Source organism: Odocoileus virginianus, chromosome 10 (assembly GCF_023699985.2).
Source record: "Odocoileus virginianus isolate 20LAN1187 ecotype Illinois chromosome 10, Ovbor_1.2, whole genome shotgun sequence".
Classification (NCBI taxonomy): domain Eukaryota; kingdom Metazoa; phylum Chordata; class Mammalia; order Artiodactyla; family Cervidae; genus Odocoileus; species Odocoileus virginianus.
Genome location: NC_069683.1, coordinates 56,923,806 through 56,948,028, shown reverse-complemented (window position 1 = coordinate 56,948,028; position 24,223 = coordinate 56,923,806). Strand labels below are relative to the sequence as shown.

The 24,223-nt window shown below is 41.4% G+C and overlaps 1 protein-coding gene across 2 annotated transcripts in view; it reads left to right on the top strand.

The window, feature by feature from the left end:
- DDX10 (DEAD-box helicase 10) overlaps positions 1-6,254 on the top strand; it is a 291,045-nt gene extending 284,791 nt beyond the window's left edge. For both annotated transcript variants that reach the window (XM_020915337.2, XM_020915332.2), the window contains exon 18: positions 4,161-6,254. In XM_020915337.2, the coding sequence (XP_020770996.2) occupies positions 4,161-4,338 (178 nt within the window). In that variant the 3' untranslated portion in view covers positions 4,339-6,254. The remainder of the gene's footprint in view (positions 1-4,160) is intronic.
- Positions 6,255-24,223: the final 17,969 nt, after the last annotated feature.

Genomic DNA, 24,223 nt, shown 5'->3' with positions numbered 1-24,223 from the left:
AGTCATCTCCTCCAGTCTTTACTAACTGCCTTCAGGAGAGAAATACGTTCTGTCAGCCTCTCTAGGGATTCTGAGGCTTTCTCAGGCTTTCCTTAGATATGTCTACTCTGTGCTTCTTGCTCTCTTTTAAGGCAGAATTATTAAGCTTGTGTCCCTTCTCTTGATTCTGCAATTTATGAGGCTGAATACTGATAGCTTCCTTGTTGTTTTCCCATGGGTGATACCAAAGCTGAAGTTTGTGGCCTATCCCTGACCCACAGATTTGGTTCATGCTTATTAGCTATCTGCCAAAGCTCACTCTCACCACTAGCATCAGAAACACTTACAGGGAGCTGGACACAGGCAGGACAGGGGTGGGTGTGGGTGAGGTACATGGAGCTCTGGGGGTGCCCATGGGCCAGTTGGAGATATCTACTTGCAAGGCATCTCCAGCAGTTCATGGGCAGGCGTCTGGGTGGAATTCAAGATGTAGTTGGTAGGATTCATGTCCTTTTAACTCCCTCTGAGAGTCCTATCTACCTAGCCTCTTCTCCCACCACCCCATGGAGCTCATGATTTAGTACTCTGGATAGGGTGAGAGAGAAATGGAAAAGGAATTTCATATAGTTGGGGAAGTCAAGCACTCACTCACAGGCTCTCACTTTCCTTCATGGAAAGAATCACAGGCCAAGATCTGTCTTGGCCCTGAACTATGCCACCTTGGGGAAGGATTGATGTGAATAAAATCAAACTGTTTTCATTTACCCTCTCCAATGTGTCCAAACTCATATTTTTTTTTTCTGCATTGGTATGCTGAAACTTCTCTGCAGGAGACCTGGACTTAAATAAAGTCTCCCTTGTCTGTGGGTGATTGTCTCAGACTGCCAAGTCATTGTTATTCCACTGCCAAGAAGGCCTAGAGCTGTGGTTTGTGGTCCACTGCAGGGTTCACAGCTGGGATTGGGGTCTGTGTGCCTCTTACCACACATGATTGGGTGACACTCCTCTAGGGTCTTTTGGTGTGTAGTGCTAGATCCCACAGCCTCTGCAAAGGCACTTTTGTCCATGGATGGATGCCAGATCGTTGTTGTTGGGTGGGGACGTGAGTGAGGATATCTCATTTAGCCATGTTGCTGACATCACCCTGTAGTGCTGCACCGTTTGGAAGAGTCCTTTTCTGAAGATACCAAATTATGACCATGTTTTAACTAAACACTTCCAGATTTATGACATTGTTCTCTTTGGGGAAATGTCTTCTAGACTCATCACATTATCCCCCTTTGGGGTGAGTTGTTGTTGTTCAGTCACCCAGTCACGCTCGACTCTTTGTGACCCCACAGACGCAGCATGCCAGGCCTCCGTGTCCCTCACCACCTCCCAAAGTTTGCCCAGGTTCATGTACCTTGCATCAGTGATGCCATCCAGCCATCTCATCCTCTGATGCCCTCTTCTCCTTCTGCCCTCAATCTTTCCCAGTATCAGGGACTTTTCCAATGGGTCAGCTGTTCACATCAGATGACCAAAATATTGGAGCTTCAGACTTGAACATCAGTCCTTCCAACAAGTATTCAAGGTTGATTTCTCTTAAGATTGACTGGTTTGATCTCCTTGCTATCCAAGGGACTGTTGGGAGTCTTCTCCAGCACCACAGTTTTGAAGGCATCAATTCTTTGGTGCTCTGCCTTCTTTATGGTCCAGCTCTCACAACTCTCTGTGACCACTGGGAAGACCATGGCTTGACTATACGAACCTTTGTCAGCAGAGTAATATCTCTGCTTTTCATCACACTATCTAAGTGTCATAGCTTTCCTGCCAAGAAGTAATTGTCTTCTGATTTCATGACTACAGTCACCATCCTCAGTGATTTTAGAACCCAAGAAGAGGAAATCTGTCCCTACTTGCACCTTTTCCCCTCTATTTGCCATGAAGTAATGGGGCTGGATGCCATCTTAGTTTTTTTCATATTTAGTTTTAAGCCTTTCACTCTCCTCCTTCACCCATCAAGAAACTGTTTAGTTCCTCTTCACTTTCTGCCATTATAGTGGTATCATCTGCATGGGTAGCTTACCTATAGAATATGTAAATTATTATTTAATAATTAATTTTTCATACCAATTGCCACTTACTTGATGTGAAAAGTAGTATATAATATCTTTTTAAAATTTAACTGGTTCACAAAGCAGCAAAGTTGCTAATTCTGAAAATATTTTCCATCTACATAAATTTTCCAGCTTTTTAAAAAATTTTCTGAACCAGCTATTTCCTGTACAGAATATAATGTGAGGAGCACATTAACAAAGGATGCATAAGTAAAACGCACTAATTAGGCTGCTCCGAGATGCACTTTAGGTACAGGCAGAGCAGAAATCAGTATCAACTTGTTCCAAATAAATCATGGTACTCTGCTGCTGCTGCTAAGTCACTTCAGTCGTGTCCGACTCTGTGCGACCCCATAGACGGCAGCCCACCAGGCTCCCCTGTCCCTGGGATTCTCCAGGCAAGAACACAGGAGTGGGTTGCCATTTCCTTCTCCAATGCATGAAAGTGAAGTCGCTCAGTTGTGTCCGACTCTTCGCGACCCTGTGGACCACAGCCTACCAGGCTCCTCCATCCATGGGATTTTCCAGGCATGGTACTCTAGTCCGGTGGAATTGGCACCAAACTGGCCATACTCAAGAAGATCAGGCCTCGGTACTTTTTCTTAAAGTCCTCTTTCCGCTAAGAACAGCTTTCTTTTCTTTACTGACTGAACTCTGATTATAAGGAACTGTCATGTTCATCTCTGTAGGTACCCACCCTTTTAAAATACGGTTATTTGTGGCTTTAAATAACCTCATAGTGTTGTCTAGTGTATCTTTCCTCCGATGGTGAGAGAGGATGGCTGCTGAGTCAGAGTATTGGGCATTTGTGGGAGGTGCATGGGAAAATTGTTTACAGATTTCCTTCACGCTGGTCAAAACTGGATATGCTGATTAGGCACATTCACTTGATATCCCAGCTGTCTTCTTAAGGTATAGTAGAGTTGTTTGGGACTGGAGCAGTTTGTTGTCTTTTGGGATGCATCTTAGGCTTGGAATATATTTTTCTTTCCATCATCTGGCTTTGGGGCTGAATTTAGAGTCATTCAGATGTGGGTTTGAAGATCATGCACATAATATGGGTTCAGTCATTTAACCTCTCTTAACCTCATTGTAGAATGAGGCCAGTGCTCCCCACACCAAGTATTTTCATGAAGATGAATGTTGTAGTCTATGTAAAGCATGTAGCACAATGCCAGACCATTGGTAAGCCCTTAATAAACAGCTGCTACTGGCATAGCTACCAGGTGGATTTTTAAACTTGTGTCCACTAATTTGGTCATCTTTGAACATGATGATGGATGATGGTATGTCAAAATGCCTTGAGGATATTTTACTTTTTCTTCAGTTTTTCATGTATCAAGTGATTTTCTCTACCTTCAGAAATTAGTTTTATTTTTATGGTCTGTATATCAAGTGTGTGCAGAATACTACAGTAATGTTTATGTTTTCTTTTTTTTTTGTTCATTTATTTTTATTAGTTGGAGGCTAATTACTTCACAACATTGCAGTGGGTTTTGTCATACATTGACATGAATCAGCCATGGAGTTATATGTATTCCCCATCTCGATTGTGAATCTTAGATACAGATTTAAATGGGGCAGAATTACTTTGTGTCTTAAGTAATTTTTAACTTAACATTTCATGTTCTATTTTATTTGATCCATATATCATGAATTGATGCAAGAGATAATACCTAAAGGATAAACTAACTTTAGATAGAGATGGTTTGATATGGCAGGACAAGCACAGATTGGAGCCAGTCTGGAGCCAGACTCTGGGCCAGTTGGTGTCCTCAAATTGTGGACGCTGTATCCAGAGCTCCTAGAATTACTGTGAGGATTAGATGAGACATGTGTGCAATGTACCCTGCCCTGTGCCTGGTATGTGATAGGCCCTTTGCCCACATCTGTTAATGAATGGGAAGGTACTTATTTATGACACAGATAGCCTGATGTTATTATAGCTTCTTTTCTTCTTGAATAATAATACCACTTTGTCAAGTATCTGTTATTGGTAATTTTGTCCTATTTTAAATGTTTAATTTCATAATAATGAATTTAGTTATTTATAAAGTAAATCATTGGATTTGTTTCCACCAGTGATACCAAGAAGAAGCAGACAATGAGGAAAAGGAACAACAGTGAAGTAGAAGACGTGGGACCAGCAAGTCGTGACAGAAAGAAAACCAAGTGGGAAACCTTAGAACCTTTGGATACGGGCCTGTCGTTAGCTGAGGACGAAGAGCTGGTGTTACATCTTCTCAAAAGTCAAAGCTAAATCGTTCCTGCTCTTGTCTTCTCCTTTAAACCTCTAGTCATGATTATGTGGACAAGAAGTTGAAAAAAGCAGTAGGTTTGGGGGCATTTAAATAGCATGAGTCCCATGTCCAGAGGACCCGTTCTTCAGACAGGAGTGGTCACATCGCTAAGCCCTTTCACAGGCTGTGCTTGAAGCATCCCAGAGGAAACACACGGTGACAGTGGATTATAAAATTTCCTGATCCTGTTTTCCAGTATGTGCTCTGTTAGATTCTATCCATGGGTTCCTACATCTATCGTTGGAAATGCTTCCTGTGTTTCACTGGCAAGTTCTGAAGACCTTGTTTCATTGTTAGAAGTTCCTGTCTTGCTTACCATACAGAAGTTTTTCTGTGATATTAAACAAAATTTCTCACAATTTTGATATATTTAATATCTCTAAAGAGTATGACAGACCAACCCTGAGAAAAAATGAATATTTTTGAATTGCCATGATCAATAATAAACATATTTCCTATAAAATAAAATATTCATGTTTTCATTGTATCCAGAAATATGAGAGATTCTCAAGGGGAGGCTTTTAAGATTAAAATACTTGGCCAATTCCTGAAACAGTGAATTTTGCATATTCTTAAATTAGCCTTCCTAAAGATATCTTTTAACTTACACTTGCAGACTGGGTAGCCATTTATAAATAGAAGTCCTGAATCTGAAGACTGTTATCTAAAACCAGATCTGTTAGTGAGCACCTTGTATGCTATAGGTCCTTTACAAGTGCCTTGTTGAGGATGCTCCACAGATCCCAGCCCAGAGTCAGTTCCTGATTATGAGTAGAACAAGACAGATTCTCTTTTGGTTAAAAATGACTGGCAGACTCTTCACAGGGAAAGAAATCTGTGCCTTGGCACGACACCACTGATTTGATCATAAATTTGTCACCTTCTCCTTGTCTTCTCTCTTTCCTACTTTCCACTCCATACACAAAGATAATTTTTGGTTACTGGTACAAATGATTCCTGAATTCACAAAAGGGAATATCCATAAACACTTCCATCTCAGCCTAAGTCCATATTTGTCTCTGAAAGGTTTCTCCTTTCGTACTTGACCTCCTCATGAGTGATACTAACATCCTTCAGGCATCGAAATGAGAAACTTGATGACTCCTCAGCTTCTCCCTTTCCCCACCCTTCACTTTGCTGGTTCATGGTTAATTCTTCTTCATAATGACTCTAGTACTGCCATTGTTTTTTCTCCATCTTTACAGCTTCTACTTTCAGGCAGAGTTCAGATTCTCATCATGACCTGTTCAAATTTCTGCAGTGGTCTCCTAACTGGTCATTGTGCTTCCTGCCTTGCATTTCTCTAGGCCAACCTTCCACATTGTCAGCATTCTCTTCATAGCACTGATCTGAGCATGTTTCTTATGCCTGTTGCAGTGCTTATTATTTAATGTTGCAGACATTTGCTTATAGGCCTATTCCATCTGTTATATGACAGGTTTCTTGAGAGCAGGACTGTGTTATCTCTCCTCTGTACGCACAGAGCCTAGCACAGCACCTGCATTATAATGGGTTCAGTAAACTGAAGTCACTCTAGTCGTGTCTGATTCTTTGCGACCCCGTGGACCCACCAGGCCCCTCTATCCATGGGATTTCCCAGGCAAGAGTACTGGAGCGGGTTGCCATTTCCTTTTCCAGGGGATCTTCCCGACCCAGGGCTTGAACCCAGGTCTCCCACATTGCAGATAGACACTTTACCATCTGAGCCACCAGGGAAGCTGGGCTTATTGAATTTAGAATGGGCAGTAAAAAATCAAGATAGGTTTTTAAAGTGCATTGCTTCGTTTCCTCTGGTGGGAAGGACATGGAATGGTGGAAATGAGAACTGGATGAAATGGCTGTAATGGGCAAGAATGGCCATAATGAAGAAAACAAATGGGAAAGGAATTTGGGGTATAACAACCTGGAAAGATTTTGAAATTAAGGTTTCTGGTGCAGGATCTCTTGAATATTTTCAGAAGACAGAAAGATGCAGGAGTACATAAACTAAGGGTTTACCATTGAATTCACTATGCAGTTTTAGATTTTTTTTCTAATCCAAATAAGCAATTTTTATGTACACTCATTAAATAAATATATTGCTGGGCCTTTGGCTTGTAAACTAGTTTGAGTTATATTCTGTCCCTAGACCTGATTAGATTCTGACTAATATATACACTGAGGGAATTTTAGTTAGCTGAATTTTGAAAACTGCTTAAAACATCAGAATAGCACTGACTGAAAACTCAGGTAACAAATATATATTTCGGTGGGCTAAATTGTTGCTGTTTTAGAGCTGTGGTGGAGTTGGGGGCATATTATTTAAATCCAACTGGCCATGCCATTTCCTAGACACAAAGATTGGCTCAGACGTGGGTATAATACTCAGGTAAAGACATAAGAAGACCCTTTCCTTGAGAGTAAAGTGTAGAATTTGAAAGAGGAATTCCTTACCCAATGGGAAGTTCCTAAAAAGGGAGGACATGGATCTGGAACCTTTGGCATCCATTTTTTTCTGGTCAGGTGGAGGCTGCTTCTGAGAAGCTGGGGGAAATGACCAACACCCTGAGGGACGCAAAGTGGAGAGATGGAGAGAGAGCCCTGATGAGCGTTTCTGAACCCTTTGGCTTCAGCTGCTTTTACTCCTTGTACTTCCTAGTTGTGGGTCAGTAAGTTTCTTTTTTGCATAGACTACTTTGAATTGCATTTGTTCCTAGAACTGAATGAACCCTGACTATATATGTTGTGTGTGTGTTCGGGGGGGGGGGTGGTTGGGAGGGCGGGTTAGTTTGCTGATTTGAAAATGAATTTGAACATCAGAATAGTATCAGTAGAAAGCTTGGGCGTTGTTGTTCAGCAGAAGAGCTTGATTTTTCCAGTCTGCTTATGTTGGGCTTTCCATGTGACTGACTTTAGCCCATGGAGTGCAGTGAAAGTGACCGTGTACCCATTATAAGCAGAGGCTTTAAGGTGAGCTGATGCTTCCATCAGCCCTCTTGCTTTCTTCTTTTCTACCTTGATACAAGCATGGACCAGAGAGGATATTGCTTTAGGCTGGGCACAAGGTGAGAAGATACATGAAAAGAGACCTACAGTCCCCTCTAAGTCTAATGGAGCAAGAAATCCACTGAGACTTGGGGTTCTTCACAGGATAAGGTGAGATAAGCACTTGACCAATGAGCAAGAGCCTTCATTCGTTCATTCCACAAATGTTAGTCCAGCAACTACCACGTACCAAGCCTTACACTCATGAGAAATAGAGCAGTGCCCTCCCCTGCTGCCATGTAGTGGGGGAAGGAGAGAAGAAAACTCATAATTTCAGTGCATTATGAAAAGAGCAGGCAGGAAAAGGAAGATTGCTGTTTGAATGAAAGAGCTGTTACTGGATTGTGAGATGGATGGAGGACATGGGTAGTAGTTTCTTGGCCTGTGACACAGAGACTAGCATTCTTATTTGATGCCTAGCTGAGGCCTAGAGGCCATTCTTCAGATTCACTCGTGTAAAATGATCCCTAAGACACATAAGTCTCTGAGCAGACACACTCAGCAGCAGAGTGCTTTGGAGGACTGCCATCTCATAAGCTTAACCTGGCATTTTAGATTTGTTTGGGGCTATAAAAAATGGATAAGTTTAATTAAATGTAATTAATTTTATTATACAACATTTGCAATATCCTGAACATGAAAGTCGTCTCCGTGATTGTCACAGTCTGCCAGAGGATGCAGATGTTCCAGGGAAGTGTGGGGAGGAAGGCAGGGCTGGGGGTGGTGGTGTTGATAAAGGGGAAAGAGCCTACAACCAAGATTTGAAAACCCTGTTTCATATATTTTAAGACCATTTTAACGAGATATGTAATCATAGTATGATTTTCTTCCACAGTCCCTGCTGATTATACAGCCCAGGGCAGACATTTTATACCATATTACCCAGCGTCTGCTGAATCAGGAATTGGCAGCCAACCCAAAAGCTGGCCATTAGCCTGTGAGAGAGGCTGGCACAAAAAACTCTGCTCAAACAGGGACAAATTGGGCAAATAATGTCCTTATTCTCTGAAGCTGAAATTTGGGTAGTCAGTAATACAAGGTTATGAGACAGAGGAGCACATCCTGGGCATAAGTGAGCTCAGATTAGAAGTTAGGCAAAGCTGGAAGTGAACAGGAACTCTGGCAAAATAGAGTAAATGGCGAGAGATTCACTTGGTCGTGGAACAGGAAGCGTGCATGTAGAGTGTTGCGCTCGGGCTGGAGCAACAGAGGCCTGCAGACTCCCCTTGTGAAGTCTCCAAGGTCCACACTGATCCTCTGGGCTTCATCTCCGTGAGCCATCATATTCTCCTGGATCCTATTCTCAGGTTTCTGTGCAAGTTTATCTGCCTCAGCTGGTCTGTAAGACTCCATTGTCTGAGTTAATCTAAATGAGTCTTTGGGTTTCTTGGACCCAAAAGAGCTTCAGTAAAACTCAGAATACTCTAGTGCCTGCTGCTGAGACTTTAATGTGTGTAGGAATCACCAGGGAATTATTTTAAAATGCTAATCAAAAATCAGAAGGTCAGAGTTTCTTAGAGTCTCCCAGATGCTGGTATGCTGCTGGCCCTTGGCCACATTTGAGTAGCAAGGCACTAATGGAATTCAGAGTTATTAAAATCATTATTTACAGATAGGGGTCCTGTCAGCAGGAAACAGATGGCACACACAAATTAGGATCTTTCTAAGGGGATTTAATAAAAGGATCATTTACATAGGCCAAAGCAGGGTGTAAGGAAACCACAAAAGAATAGTATACCAGAAGCTATTAGTTACCACTTCTCTCCCTGAAGGGATAGGAGGAGGGAAGGGAAGGAGAGACGGCCAATTTTTGCCCTTCAGTTGATATATGTAGCCAGCCTGAGGTGACCACAAGGAAAACACCCGCTGGCCCCAACCAAAGCCAGAGAGCAAGTTGCCCGTAGATGTAGTTGTACAGTCTCCAGGACACAGCAAGGTGGAGAAGTGTGAGACCAACAGGAGAAATTGCCAAAGAGATGGGGCGTATGTAGGTGGAGTCTTTCTGTGGGGAAGAGAAGAGGCCCTCAGACTTTGTCCCTTCAACACCTACTGTGTGCCGGGCCCTGTTCTAAGTATAAACACACAGCAAGGATGGACAGGAAGCAAACCCAGGATATCAAACACTCGTCAGGTGGGATGGCGTTAAACGGAGAGTAAAGCAGGCTGAGGAGGTAGATCAAGGCAGCCACAGGGCAGAGGCTGTTTTGATGAAGGTCAGCAAGACCTCTGAGCAGTAGGAATCTGGAGGAACAGGACCTGCTCCCCAAGAACATCAGCAGCACTTCAGAGCAGGATGTGAATGAAGAAGAATGTCCGACCATACAGACCAGTCTCACTAGAAAATTCATCTTCTCGTGGACCTTTGGTGGTGTTTCCCAAGCTCTGCCATCTCTCCTACACTCCAGACAACTATTTCACGCATTTCCCTCACATCCTAAGTCTCCAGTACCGCTTTCCGTCTCCACTCTTCACCCATGATCTTACTTTTGATTTTACTGAGAAATCGCAAGAAAAGAGACCTTCCCCAAACTCGCACCACTTCTGCCCTTTCCCTTACCCAAAAGCCAAAATGATTCTTTTAAATCCACCCTGCACCTGTGCCCATTCTTCCTTTGAAGCCAGACCCCCTGCGTGTGCTGATCCCATTTTCTCCGGCCCTCTGAAGGATATTGCTTCCGCAGTTGTCCCCTGTCCACAGTATCACCAGTTTCCCTCCCATCAGCAAACAAGCATGCTGTAGTGTCTCCCACCTTAAAGAATCCTGACATCCCTGCCCCTTTCCAGGCACAACGTCGTTTCTCCCCGTCCCTTTATAGTTCCGTCCTCAGAAGAGCTGTCTCTATTACCACCTGCCTGTACTTTCTCCCTTCCCAGTCTTTCTTAAATGCTTTATTGAGATGTAATTGATATGAACGTGCTGTACATGTTTAAGGGTACAATTTGCCAACTCCTGTTCTTGTTAATTACTTCTCTTCAGTCTGTTTTTCTGGATGTTCCTCATATTCTTTACTTCTAAACATTAGCGACCTTCTGACTTCATCCCTTGGGTTTTAACTACATTTACTGCCTGAGTGATCTCATTCAGCTCCTCATATAAAATACCATCTCTAGACTAATAACTCTTGATATTTATCTCTAGCCCAACTTCTCTGCATTTCAGACTCACATACTTGACATCCTACCTGGATGTCTAGTAAGCCTGTCAAACTTAACATGACCCAAGATGAAGTCAATTTCCCCCCAAATCTTTCTCTCCTATTTTCTTTCCATCTCAGTAGTATATCTATTTTTCCTGTTTCTCAGACCAAAATCCTTGAAGACCTTCTTGACTTGTCTTTCTCAAATCCTAGATCCAATCCGTTAGCCAATGCAGTCAGGTTTTCATTTCATGTACATCCAAAAGTTAACTTCTTATCACTATTCCCATTGTAATTTCCACTCTATTACAATGCATCATTCCCAGGAATATTGCAGTAAACTTTGAACCGGTCTCCTTGCTTCTGCCTTTTCACTTATCCAAAAGCCAAAATGATTCTTATAATTTATAAACCAAAGTTTCTTCAAAGGACATCAAGATGATGGATAGGAGCTTCCTGAGTTCACCTTCCCCCATATACACATCAAAAAAAAATTTTTTTAAATCTACATTTGGAGCATTTCTCACTGAAAACAAGCTAGAGATTGGTAGAGGCTCTTATACAACCAAGGCAGTAAAGAAAAATTCACAGAGTTGGGCAGGAAGGGAAGAGAGGCCATCAAGTCAGGACCTGTGCCCCTAGGAGAGGGCAGAGAAGAGAGGGGGTTACATGGGCTCAGAGGTCTTCCCTCTGAGGAGTGAGCAGTTTGAACCACAGATTAGGTGCCCCAGCCCTGGGTTCCCGTATTGGGAAGACAAGTCCCCTTACTTTCATTGGTTTGAAAACCAGTGGGACTATACAGCTGTAAGAAACCAAGACCACACTTGGGCAGAATGTGCACATGCTTAAATACTCCCAAAATAAGGTGAAGGAAGCAGATTGAAACTTCAGGGCTCCAGCTGGTTTGCTCTGACCCCACCTACCCACCCACCCAGTGTGTGCCCTGGCATATGCCAAGCATTCTCTCTAGCACCTCTAGCTGTGTGTAGCTCTTGACTAGGGTAAAGACTGCCACTACTGAGGAGAGTGCACGGCTGAGGGAGGAAGGAGCCCATTTGAACCTTGCATGAATCCAGAGTGGGTGAGGGTGGCCATTACTGGGTCTTGTGGAGGCAACAGATCAGAAGTGGTCTGCATTGACTGGTGTGCTGGGACCATCCCCCAGCACATGCAGTGGCCTGACCTGGGTACCCACTTGGCCCCTCCTTGCTCCAGTGCTGTTCCCCCTGGGGTGAGGGTGCTGGTGCTGGGAGGAGGGGAGAGTCACACTAAGAGGGGGAGGAATCAGCTTGATCTTATCCTTAGGGCTCCTGCTTCAGCACCTCAGGACCTGACCCTGCCCTTGGTAGGGCAGTGACAGCCACTGAGCATAAGAGGAACCCTGGCTCACACATGGCTCTGCTCTTGTCACTCCGTCTTCAGCCCTACCTCCCACCAGGGTGGTAGCTGCCCACCCTTCCTGGAGGAAAATGTGACCCATGCTCACTTCAGATCCATAGGGGCCCTCCCACACAAGGACACCACTTCAAGACCAGGATGGGTAGCTACTTCCTAATCTCACAGAGACAGAGAAAGTTAAGCAAAATAAAAAGAGAAATTTATTCTAAATTGAAAGAACAAGAAAAAAGAACCCTGGAAAAAACAGCTAATGAAACAGATAATTTACCAGATAAAGGGTTCAAAACTTTAATAATAAGGATGATAACTGAACTAGGGAAAAGAATAGATGAACACAGAATTCTAACAGGAAATTAATACAAAATAGGACCAGTCAGAGCTTAAATAACTGAAATGGAAAACATACTAGAGGAATAGATAGCAGACTAGATCATACAGAAGAATGCATAAGAGACCTGGAAAATAGAAAATGGAAATCAATCAGAACGGCAAAAACAGAAACAAATTTTTTAAAGTAAGAACAGTTTAAGGGACTTCTAAAGCAACATCAAGTATACTAACATTCACATCATATTTAAATGCAGCAAAAGAGGTTGGAAAAAAAGAGCCACATAAAAGAGAACCTTGTATGTGAAAAAAAAAATCAGCTGACTCTTTTCCCACAGAAACTTCAGGCCAGAAGGGCACTGTATGATATATTTAAAGTGCTGAAAAGGAAAAACCTACAAACCAGAATACTCTACCCAGAAACATTATTATTCAGAGTTGAAGGAGAGATGAATAATTTCTTAGAGAAGTAAAAATGAAAAGATTTCATCAACACCAAACTGACCCTAAAAGAAATAATGTGCCTTCTCTAAATGGAAAAGAAGGGGGTATAACAAGAAGTAAGAATTTATAGAAAAAGAAAATTCTCACTAGAAAAGGCAAATATATAGTAATAGCTGTGGATCAACCATTAAAAATCTAGTGTGAAGATTAGAAGGAAAATATTGTAATATCAACTGTAACTACAGTAAACAAAGGACAAACATGAAGATGAAAAATTTGACATCAAAAACACAAACTTGGAGAAAGAAATTTTAAAATATAGATCTTTTATAATGTCTTTGAACTTAAATGACTAAACTATCAGTTTAAAGCAAGTAGATATAATTACAGATCAACATAGATGAAGCCAATGGTAACCACAAATCAAAAATCTACAATAGTTAAACAAAAACTAGACAGAAAGGAACTAACAAGCTGAAGAAAATCATCAAACCACAAGTGAAGAAATAAAAAGAAGGAAAGAACAGAAAAAAATACAAAAACAACCAGAAAACAAGCAACAAAATGATAATAAGTACATATCTATCATCAATCATGTCAAATGCCAATGAACTAAATGCTCCAAAGAAAGACATAAGGTGGCTGATTGGTTTAAAGAGGTCCATCTCTATGCTACTTACAAGAGACCCATTCAGAGCTAAAGATACACACAGACTGAAAGTGAGGAGATGGGAAAAGATAGTTCATGCAAATGTGACAAAAAAGTAATGGTACCAATACTCGTAAGTAGACTTTAAAACAAAGTGTATAATAAGAGACAAAGAAAGGCATTATATAACTACACAAGAAAAGGATATAACTTTTGTTAACATATATGCACCTAACATGGGCTTCCCTGGTAGCTCAGCTGGTAAAGAATCCGCCTGCAATGAAGGAGACCCTGGTTCAATTTCTGGGTCAGGAAGATCCCCTGGAGAAGTGGTTGGCTACCCACTCCAGTATTCATGGGCTTCCCTGGTGGCTCAGCTGGTAAAGAATCCACCTGCAATGCAGGAGACCTGGGTTCAATACCTGGGTTGGGGAGATCCCCCGAAGGAAGGCATGACAACTCACTCCAGTGTTTTTGCCTGGAGAATCCCCATGGACAGAGGAGCCTGGTGGGCTACAGTCCATGAGGTCACAGAGTCAGACATGACTGAGAGATTAAGCACAGCACACGGCATGCACCTGACATAGGAGCAACTCAATGTACAAAGCAAATATTAACAGACATAAAGGAAAAAATTAACAATGATACAATAATAGTAGGGGGCTTTAACACCCCACTTACATCAGTGGACAGATAGTCCAGATAAAAAATAAAAAAGGAAACAGTGGTCTTAAATGACACATTAGAGTAGTTGGACTTAACAGATATATATGGGACATTTCATCCCAAACCAGCAGAAGACAGATTCTTTTCAAGTGCACATGGAATGTTCTCCAGGATACATCACTTTCTAGACCACAAAAGTCTCAACAAATTTAAGAGGATAGAAATTATATTAAGCATTTTCCCCAATCACAATGATAAGAAACTAGAAATCAATTATTTGAAGAAAAAATGGGAAAAAGACAAACACACAGACACTAAATAATATGCCACAAAGAAAACAAAAGAAAAACAATGGGTCAATGAAGAAATCAAAGAGGAAATCATGAAATACCTCAGAACAAATGAAAATTAAAACACTTTTCTAAAATCTGAGATCCAGAAAAAGCAGTACTAACAGGGAGTTTTATAGTGATATAAGCACCTCAAGAAACAAGAAAAATCTCAAATAAACAAGCTAACCTACCTAAAGTAATTAGGAAAAGAAGAACAGACAAAGCCCGAAGTCACCAAAAGGAAAGAATAAAAAAGATAAGAGGAAATACAGACAAAAGATAGGAAAAATCAATGAAACCAAAACTGTTTTTTTTTTTTTAAAAGATAAGAAATAGATAAGCCTTCAGGTAGGCTTGTCAAGAAAAAAAAAGAGGACTCAAATAAACATAAAAAGAAGTAAAAGAAATTGCAACTTGTATCACAGAGATTTTTAAAAATCAGAATACCATGAAAAGTTACATGCTAAAAAATTGGAAAACCTAGAAGAAATGGATAAATTTCTAGAAAAAAAATTTTCCAAGACTGAGTCAGGAAGAAATAGGCAATTGAGACAGATAATCCCTACTAGTGAAATTAAATTAGTAATTTTTAAAACTCCCAACAAACAAAAGTCCAGAATTGGACAGTTTCACAGGCAAATTCTGCCAAACATTTAAAGAATAACTAACACCTGCCATGGTTTTTCCAGTGGTCATGTATGGATGTGAGAGCTGGACAGTGAAGAAAGCTGAGCACCGAAAAATTGATGCTTTTGAACTGTGGTGTTGGAGAAGACTCTTGAGAGTCCCTTGGACTGGAAGGAGATCCAACCAGTCCATCCTAAAGCAGATCAGTCCTGCGTGTTCGTTGGAAGGGCTGATGCTGAAGCTGAAACTCCAATACTTTGGCCACCTCATGCAAAGAATTGACTCATTGGAAAAGACCCTGATGCTGGGAGGGGTTGGGGGCAGGAGGAGAAGGGGACGACAGAGGATGAGATGGCTGGATGGCATCACCAACTCGATGGACATGAGTTTGAGTCAACTCCGGGAGTTTGTGATGGACAGGGAGGCCTGGCGTGCTGCGATTCATGGGGTTGCAAAGAATCGGACGACTGAGCGACTGAACTGAACTAATCCTCAAACTATTCCAAAATATTGAGCATGAGAAAACACTCCCAAATTCATTCTATGAGGCCACCATTATGCTTATACAAAAGCCAGACAAAGATACTACAAAAAAGAAATGAAAATTACAGGCCAATATTTATGATGAATATACATGGAAATATCCTCAATGACTATTAGCAAACTTAATTCAATAATATATAAAAAGGATCACATGTGCTTAGTTGCTCAGTCATGTCCAATTCTTTGCAACCCCATGGACTCTAGCCCACCAGGCTCCTCTGTCCATGGGATTTCCCAGGCAAGAATACTGGAGCAAAAGGATCATACACCATGATTAAGTGAGATTTGTTCAAGGGATGCAAAGATGACTTAATAACTGCAGATCAATCAGTGTGATACACTGCATTGACAGAAGAAATGATGAAAGTCATATGATCATCTCAATAGACACAAAGCATTTGACAAAATTCAGCATCCACTTATGATTAAAACTCATCAAAGTTGGTGTAGAGGTACCATATCTCAATATGTCCATATCTCAATAAGTCCATTTATGACAAATCTACAGCTCATACCATATTCTACAGTGAAAAGCAGAAAGCTTTTCCTCTAATATCATGAGCAAGACAAAATGCCCTCTCTCACCACTTCTATTTAACATAACATTAGAAGTATTAGAAGTCCTAGCCACAGCAATCAGATAAGAAAAAGCAATAAGGTGTATCCAAAATAGAAGCAAAGAAGTAAAACTTTCACTATTAGCAGATTACATGATACTATACATAGAAAATGCTAAAGTCTCCACCAGAAAACTATTAGAACTAATGAATAAAATCATTACAGGATTGTTGCAGGATATAAGATTAATATACAGAAAGTTGTTGCCTTTTGATTTCTCCATCAAATCTGAAGGAGAGCCTTGCTGGGTAGAGTATTATTGGTTGTAGGTTTTTTCCCTCCATCACTTTAAATGTATCATGACAGTCCCTTCTGGCATCCAGAATTTCTGCTGAAAAATCAACTGATATCCTTATGGGAATTCCCCTGTATTTTATTGCCTTTCCCTTGCTGCTTTTAACAGTCTCTCTTTATCTTTAATTTTTGTCATTTTAGTTACAGTGCGTCTTGGTGTGTTCCTCATTGGGTTAATCCTGTATGGGTTTCTCTTCATTTCCCAGGCTTGAGTGACTGCTTCATTTCTCAGGCTTGAGTGACTGCTTCATTTCCCAGGACAGGGAGGTTTTCAACTACTATCTCTTCAAATATTTTGCGGGAGCTCTTTCTCTCTCTTCTCCTCTGGAACCCCTATAATGTGAATATTAGTGTGCTTGATGTTTTCCCACAGGTCTCTTAAACTATTCTCATTTCTTTTCATTCTTTTTCCTGTTCAAGGGTAGCGATTTTCTCTACTGTCTTCCAACTCACTGATCCATTCTTCTGAATCATTTGTCTACTATGGATTCCTTCTAGAGTGTTTTTTATTTCAGTTATTGTGTTCTTCATCTCTGATTGTTATTTTTATTCTTTAACTCTTTGTTAAAATCTTTTAACTCCTCAGTCTGTGTATCCATTCTCCTCCTGAGTTCTTTGATCATCTTTATGATCATCACTCTGAACACTTTCTAGGGTAGATTGCCTAGCTCCTCTTCACTTAGTTCTTTTTCTGTTGTTTTATCTTGTTCATTCACCTGGAACACATTGTCCTGCTGCCCCTTTTTGTCTAAGTTTCTGTGTGTATTTTTATGTATGTGGCAGGTGAGTTAGTTACATTTCTTGACTGTGGAGAAGTGATCCTCTGTATTAAGTGTCCTAAGTGTCATAGCAATGCACTTCTCTCTCATTGTGCAAGCTATACACTCTAGGGGTCCCCCCTCAGGGCTGTGGGGGTTCTTCTGTTGTGGTAGGCTGACAGTATGAGTTGTCTGATAGGCTTGGTCGGCCCCTAGTCTGGTTGGTTGCCAGGCTCTCTTGGTTGTCCATGGTACTGGCTGCTGTCTCTAATTCCCCCAGTCCTGTGGGACTCCCTGAGTAAAACCCCACTGGTCTTCAAAGCCAGATGCTCTGGGGCTTATCTTCCCATTACCATATCCCTGGGCTGACAGCGTGACGTGGGGCTCAGAACTCTCATGCCTATGGGAGAACCTCTGCAATATAATTCTTCTCCAGTTTGTGGGTCACCCACCCAGCAGGGTATGGGATTTGATGATATCACATGTCTGCCCCTCCCTACCCATCCCCTTTTGGTTCCTTCTTTATGTCTAGTTGTAGAAGATCTTTCCTGGTACATTCCAGTCTTCTTCATCAACGGTTACCCTGAAGACAGTTGTGATTTTAGTGTGCTCATGAGAGGAAGTGCGCTCAGGGTTTTTCTACTCTGCTGTCTTGGCTGCTCTTCCCACACTGTTTTATAAGCTACTTTTTGTCCTCTTAATATCTGGCAAACTTTAAATATCTTTTTACAACACAGTTTTCAGTGATGTACTACGATTCTGTGGAGCATACCCCTGTAGCAATGAGTTCACTTAGCACCCAGATCTTGGTTCCCATCCTCATACTCTAATAAAGGAGTGAGGGCTTCTTGGATAAATGGCTGATTTTAAGATCATGGCAAGAAAGGCATAAGATGAGCCTGGAGCATCTTATTATGCCAGAACATAAGAGACTACTAAAGAAAGGAAGGAAGAAGGAAGGAACGAGAAAAAGAAAGGAAAGAAAAAAGTCCGCAATGCCAAAAGGGTGCCAGAGCCCGCTGAAGGAGCTCCAATGGCCAAAGATGAAAGAGTTTGAGCAGCAAAATGTAGTGCTCAATTATAACTATATATACAGTTATGTATATCTATTCCATAAATCTCTGCTGATAAACATAGATTGTATAAATAAATAAATGTGGGAGAAGAAGCAATTCTCCTGTGCAGAGGAGTCCCAATAATTTATGGAAGTATTCTGCCCTCAGAGGTAGAACACAACTACCGACTCCTTAAGTGTGGGCCACACATAGTGATTTTCTTTCAAAGAGGGCAGCATAAAAAGAGAGCAAAAAAAAGAGAGATGATTAAGGCTAACACTGATGGCAGTAAGTTAAGGTAACAGTGTGCATTCCTGATACGATGTGATGAGACCAACACATTAGCTCTGTGTTCTTTTTCCCAAAAAGACATAAGACCAAACAACACAATAAGGGAAAAATCAGACAAATCTAAATTGAAAGACATTCTATGGAGACAACAAATTTGACTGGTACTTCTCAAAATTCTCAAGGTCATTGAAAACAAGGAAAGACTGAAAAATGGTCATAGCCAAGAAGAACTTAAGGCAACATGACGAGAGTGTCTCAGATGGGATCCTACTTCTATTAGGGCATTAGGTAAAAACTAAGGAAATGAATAAAGTATGGACCTTAGTTAATATTAATTTATCAGTATTGTTTAATTAATTGCAAAAATATACCATAAAAAGTAAGATAATCACGAGGAACTGGGTGTAGGATATATAGGAATTCTGTACTAGTTTCACAATGACTCTGTAACCCTAAATTTTAAATCTTTAACAGTTTAAAATTTTATTTTAAAATATTTTTGAATATTTTTAAAATGACACAAAAGATGCATCATATTTAACAATATATTATGATTGGTCATTTAAGTAGTTTCTAAATTTTTGTTTTGGAACACATTTATGATGAACATCCTTATGATTAAACCCTTGAACACACATGTTATAATTTCCTTTAGGATAAGTTTGTGGAAGTGAAATTGGAGGATAACAAGTGTGCATGTTATAATAGCATTAAGGATTTTGATTCAAAATACATAATGAGGCACTTTCAACTGAAGACTAACTGAACTTCAAATAACCATCATGAGGAGAGATGGTCAGATTTGGAAAGCACTGTTGTTAGATATTTCTCCTGTCCGAGTGAGTCACATCAAATGCTAGGGCTTCAGGGTTTTTCTTCCTTGCTTGCATGTCTTCATCTTTGCAACAGATGAATGAGCCTGTTAAAGACCAGCCTCCATCATAAGGCTACACTTCCTCATATTGAGTTTAACCAGCCCAGTGTTAAAAAACCAAAGTAGAAAAAGAAATGCTGATCTCCAGATATCCAGAGGACATGAGCAGAGCATTCCTGGACTTTACTAGGCCATCAGACTAAGAAGAATATTTTAGCAGCTTTAAATATGAGAATCATACTCTGTGATTCTCAAACTGTGGCCTATGGGACCAGCAGCATCAGCATCAACGAGAAACCTGTTAGAAATGCAGATTCTCAGGCCCCGCTCTCATGCTACTGAATCCGAAGTTCTAGGGTTAGTTCCAGCATCAGGTGGGTTGTACTTTTTTTTAATTTTTTTTGAGAGGTATATACACTCTCTGAAATTTTTGACAGCTTTCAGTTCAGTTCAGTCACTCTGTCGTGTCTGACTCTTTGTGAAACCATGGACTGCAGCACGCCAGGCTTCCCTCTCCAACTCCCAGAGCTTGCTCAAACTCATGTCCATCGAGTCAGTGAGGCCATCCAACCATCTCATCCTCTGTCATCCCCTTCTCCTGCCTTCAATCCCTCCCAGCATCAGGGTCTTTTCCAATGAGTCAGTTCTTCACTTCAGGTGGCCAAAGTATTGGAGTTTCAGCTTCAACATCAGTCCTTCCAATGAATATTCAGGACTGATTTCCTTTAGGAAATCTGGTTTGACCTCCTTACAGTTCAAGGGACTCTCAAGTCTTCTTCACACCACAGTTCAAAAGCATCAATTCTTCAGTACTCAACTTTCTTTATAATCCAACTCTTACATCCAAACATGACTACTGGAAAAACCATAGCTTTGACTAGATGGAGCTTTGTTGGCAAAGTAATGTCTCTGTTTTTTAATATGCTGTCTAGGGTGATCATAGCTTTTCTTCCAAGGAGCAAGCATCTTTTAATTTCATGACTGCAGTCACCATTTGCAGTGATTTTGGAGTCCAAGAAAATAAAGTTAGCCACTGTTTTCCATTGTTTCCCCATCTATTTGCCATGAAGTGATGGGACCAGATGCCATGATCTTAGTTTTTTGAATGTTGAGTTTTAAGCCAGCTTTTTCACCCTCCTCTTTCACCTTCATCAAGAGGCTTTCTTAAGATAAAATTCACATACCACAAAATTACCTCATTTAAAGGATACAGTTCAACAGTTTTTAGTTTTGTGCCACCATCGCCACAATCAATTTTAAAGCTTTCATTACCTCAAAAAGAAACCCTGTACATTTTAGCTATACTCTCCTATCCACCTAGCTGCTCACAGCCACTACTTTTGCTTTTTCTGTCTTTATAGATTTGCCTATTTGTGTAAGTGCAAACATACAATATGAAACCTTTTGTGTCTGGTTTACTTCACTAACATAATGTTTTCAAGCCCATCCATGTCGTAGCGTGTATCAGTACTTCATTCCTTCTTACAGTCAAATAATATTCCATTATGTGCATATAGCACGTTTTGTTTGTTCATGAGCTGATGGTCATTTGGGTTGTTTCCACCGTTTGGGTATTGTGAGCAGTGCTGCCATGGACAGTCCTGTGCAATACGTGTTTTCACAAGCCCTTCAGGCGATTCCAGGACCTGCTAGCTTTTCAGAACCATTATTGTAGTTGAAGCAGGACAAGAACTAATTCAAGACACTTATTTTTCATAAATAGAGAGCACCGTTTATCCTTTAGGTCATAAGTCAAGGTGGAAAAGGAAGAACCTAGGCAGCGGGATTCGATGGTGTGTGCCCACCCAGGATGCTGCCGTGGAGGGAAAGGTGGGGCTGAGATGGCTGAAAGAAAGGAAGCCCTGGTGAAAATGGAGCTGCTCACTTTTTGAGCACGAGGCCTCCCTCACTTCTTTACCAATGTGTCATTATGTTCTGAAGGTCACCCAGGCTCTTGAATACTGAAGCTTCCCTTCAGAAGGTTCACTGACACCTTGAGTTTCAATAGTTCTCGAAATTTTATAAAGCTTTTCTCTCTACACTGTCATTATCTCCACACTGTCAGTATCCTCAGGTGAATCAAGTAACTCCATTTTACAGATAAGGTCACTGAGGCGTAGTGAGAGGAAATAACCTGCCTGAAGTCATAAAGCAGGATGTGATAAAGTGGGGACCAGACTCAGTTCACTGACTCCTCTATTCACTCCAACAGTGGTCCTCAGCCCTCACTACACATTGAAATTACTGGAGGGTCTTTTTAAAAACACTATTTAGGCTTCACACTCAGAGATTTGGTTTGATTGGTCTAAGGTGGGATTTAGGCATTGAAATTTTTCAAAGGCTTCCTGGGATATCTAATTTACTTTATTTCTATTTTTTTTTTTAACTTATCCTTTTGAAATGACTTTAGACTTACCAAATATATATATATATATATATATATATATATATATATATATATATAAATAGTACAAAGAAGTCCCATATATCCTTCCCCCAGTTTTCCCAAATGTTAAGGTCTTACATAAGCACCATGTAATTATCAAAGCCAGATATTAACATTGGAATATTACTATTCACTAATCTATAGACTTTAACCAAATTTCATCAATTGCAATTTGGGTTAATTTGAGTTGCTCCATCTCCTTGGTGGCCTTTAGTCTTTTCCAGGTGATTTTAATGTGCATTCAGGGTGAAAACTGCTAGAAGGACAGTGCCATCCTGCAGTTGGTTTTCTAAATGTAGACTGTATGATGTACTTCCCCCCATTCTATGACATGTAAGAGCTGTGTCTGAAAATCCAGTGTATTTCTAAGCTATGATTATGCTGCTGATGGGATGAATCATTTGAAGACTTCTATTTCTTATGAAGTGTCAGTTGTTATATCTGCCAGGAGGAGAAATGAGGCTAGTTATATTCACAGCAAGGTTACTGGCACCCAGGTGAAAATGGAAAATGGTGCATTGGAGAAGGGAGAGTTAAAGAGCCTTTCCATATTAACTCACAACTCAATGATCTGGGTCTTTGCTGAACAGAATGGCCTTCTTTGGATGTAAATGTCTTGAATGCAATTTAGATTTTAATTAGAGATGTGCTGGACCTTAATGTGGACGTATTTATATAGGGAGGCCAAAGATGCTAAACTGAAAACCTTGCATTTCTTACAGATGGTCTGTTAAATTAAAAACTGTCTCTCAACCTCCAGTCTTGACCCTGCCATTGCAAAGATGACTCATCGAAGCACTAGCCTGAGTGATTGGCTGGGTGCTCCAGCTGGATGTATCACCCTGCAACTTATTAAGCTGGGTAATTTATAAGGGTTTCTATTTTTATTTTCTCCTAAGGTAGTTGAATTATCTTTATCCAATTAGAATTTTCAACCTCATCTACTTATTATCTTCTGCTCTGAATAAAAACAAACCTGTGTGTCTCTGCTGTGTGCAAATTAGCCTGGCTCCCAAGGCCCCGAGGCTTAACAGAAACCTGTCTATGAGTAAGTAAAAATGTTATTAAACTCAAAGCCACATCACCAGCACTGGATTCCTCTAGGCTACAGATGTTCACTGTCAGCAAATACTTCCTCTGTGAGACCAGCTCGGAAGCATTTGAACCCAAAGGTATTACATGTGTGTTTATATCAGAAACTGTATACACAGACACATCCATGCTTTGGCTTCCCAGAGGAAGCAGCTGGCTGCCGGGATCGTGGCCTTGTGAGTCCCTGCCCAGGACACTGTCTCACAAAGGGAACACAGTAGGCTTTTGAACACAAGTCTTCTTCAGCCAAGAATGCCTTCTCCTTTCTCTTCTCACCCCTTCTTTTCCTGCACTGTTACCACCTCCTCTCAGAGTCTTTCCGTGATTTCCTCCGCCAATCTGAGTTAGAGGTCTTTTCTATGTATTTGCACAGTGGCGAGCTCTTATCTTGTGCTGCAGTTAATGTTTGTTCGTCTGGGGTCTCCATATTCAAGCACCCAGCCCAGTGCCTGCTCCACAGTTAATGCCTAAGACAGGCTTGTGTGTTTGGTGGGAGACCCAAGAGGGAGGGGACATATACACATAGCTTGGCTTCATTGTACAGCAGAAACCCACACAACATCGTAAAGCAATTATATTCCAGTAAAAAAATGACGAATCACAGCTCCTTATTCAGCCTAACGACCTCCAATCCCTACAGTAGCTGTTTGCTTCCGTGTCAGCCGCCAGCTCTCAAGCTTTGCCCGCTGGTCCTTCAGGCGAGTCCTGCTCAGATCCGCCCTCTTCTCAGGCAGGGAACACCCCCCGCGTGTTCTGGAAGACAGTGAGGGGCCAGGTGAGTGGAGGGGACGTTTGCACTGGAGGTTCCCAGCGTGGGGTCTGCTCTTCCTTCCTGGCTTTTCAGATGAACAGGTAATTCGTGGCGGAAATGGTCCAGACCCTTTTAAGGTTCCAAAGACTCAAGACCGGAGTTTCTTGCTGAGGCAGGCTCTTGCTGCCTTACAATCCTTCTCTGCCTCCTCTCTGTAGCGCTCCCCCGCTCCCATACCTGCTGGCCAGCACTTGGTGGGGTGCTTCAGACTTTAGCCTGGCTGTCTGGGTTGCTCGAGTTTCCTTTCCTCTTTTCCCTATTAGAATGCGTAGCCATATATGAAGGTCTTTCCGGTTCCTCTAGCCTCATCTTCACTGAACCTCCTGAGTAAAGAGACCCGCCCCCCTCCCACCGTGTGGAAAGTTCGGCCTTTCAGGGACCTCCGCCCCGTCACACTCCTGACCCCGGCTGACCAGACCAGGGGCGAGGCCCAGCCTAATACCAGCAAACTCTGGGATA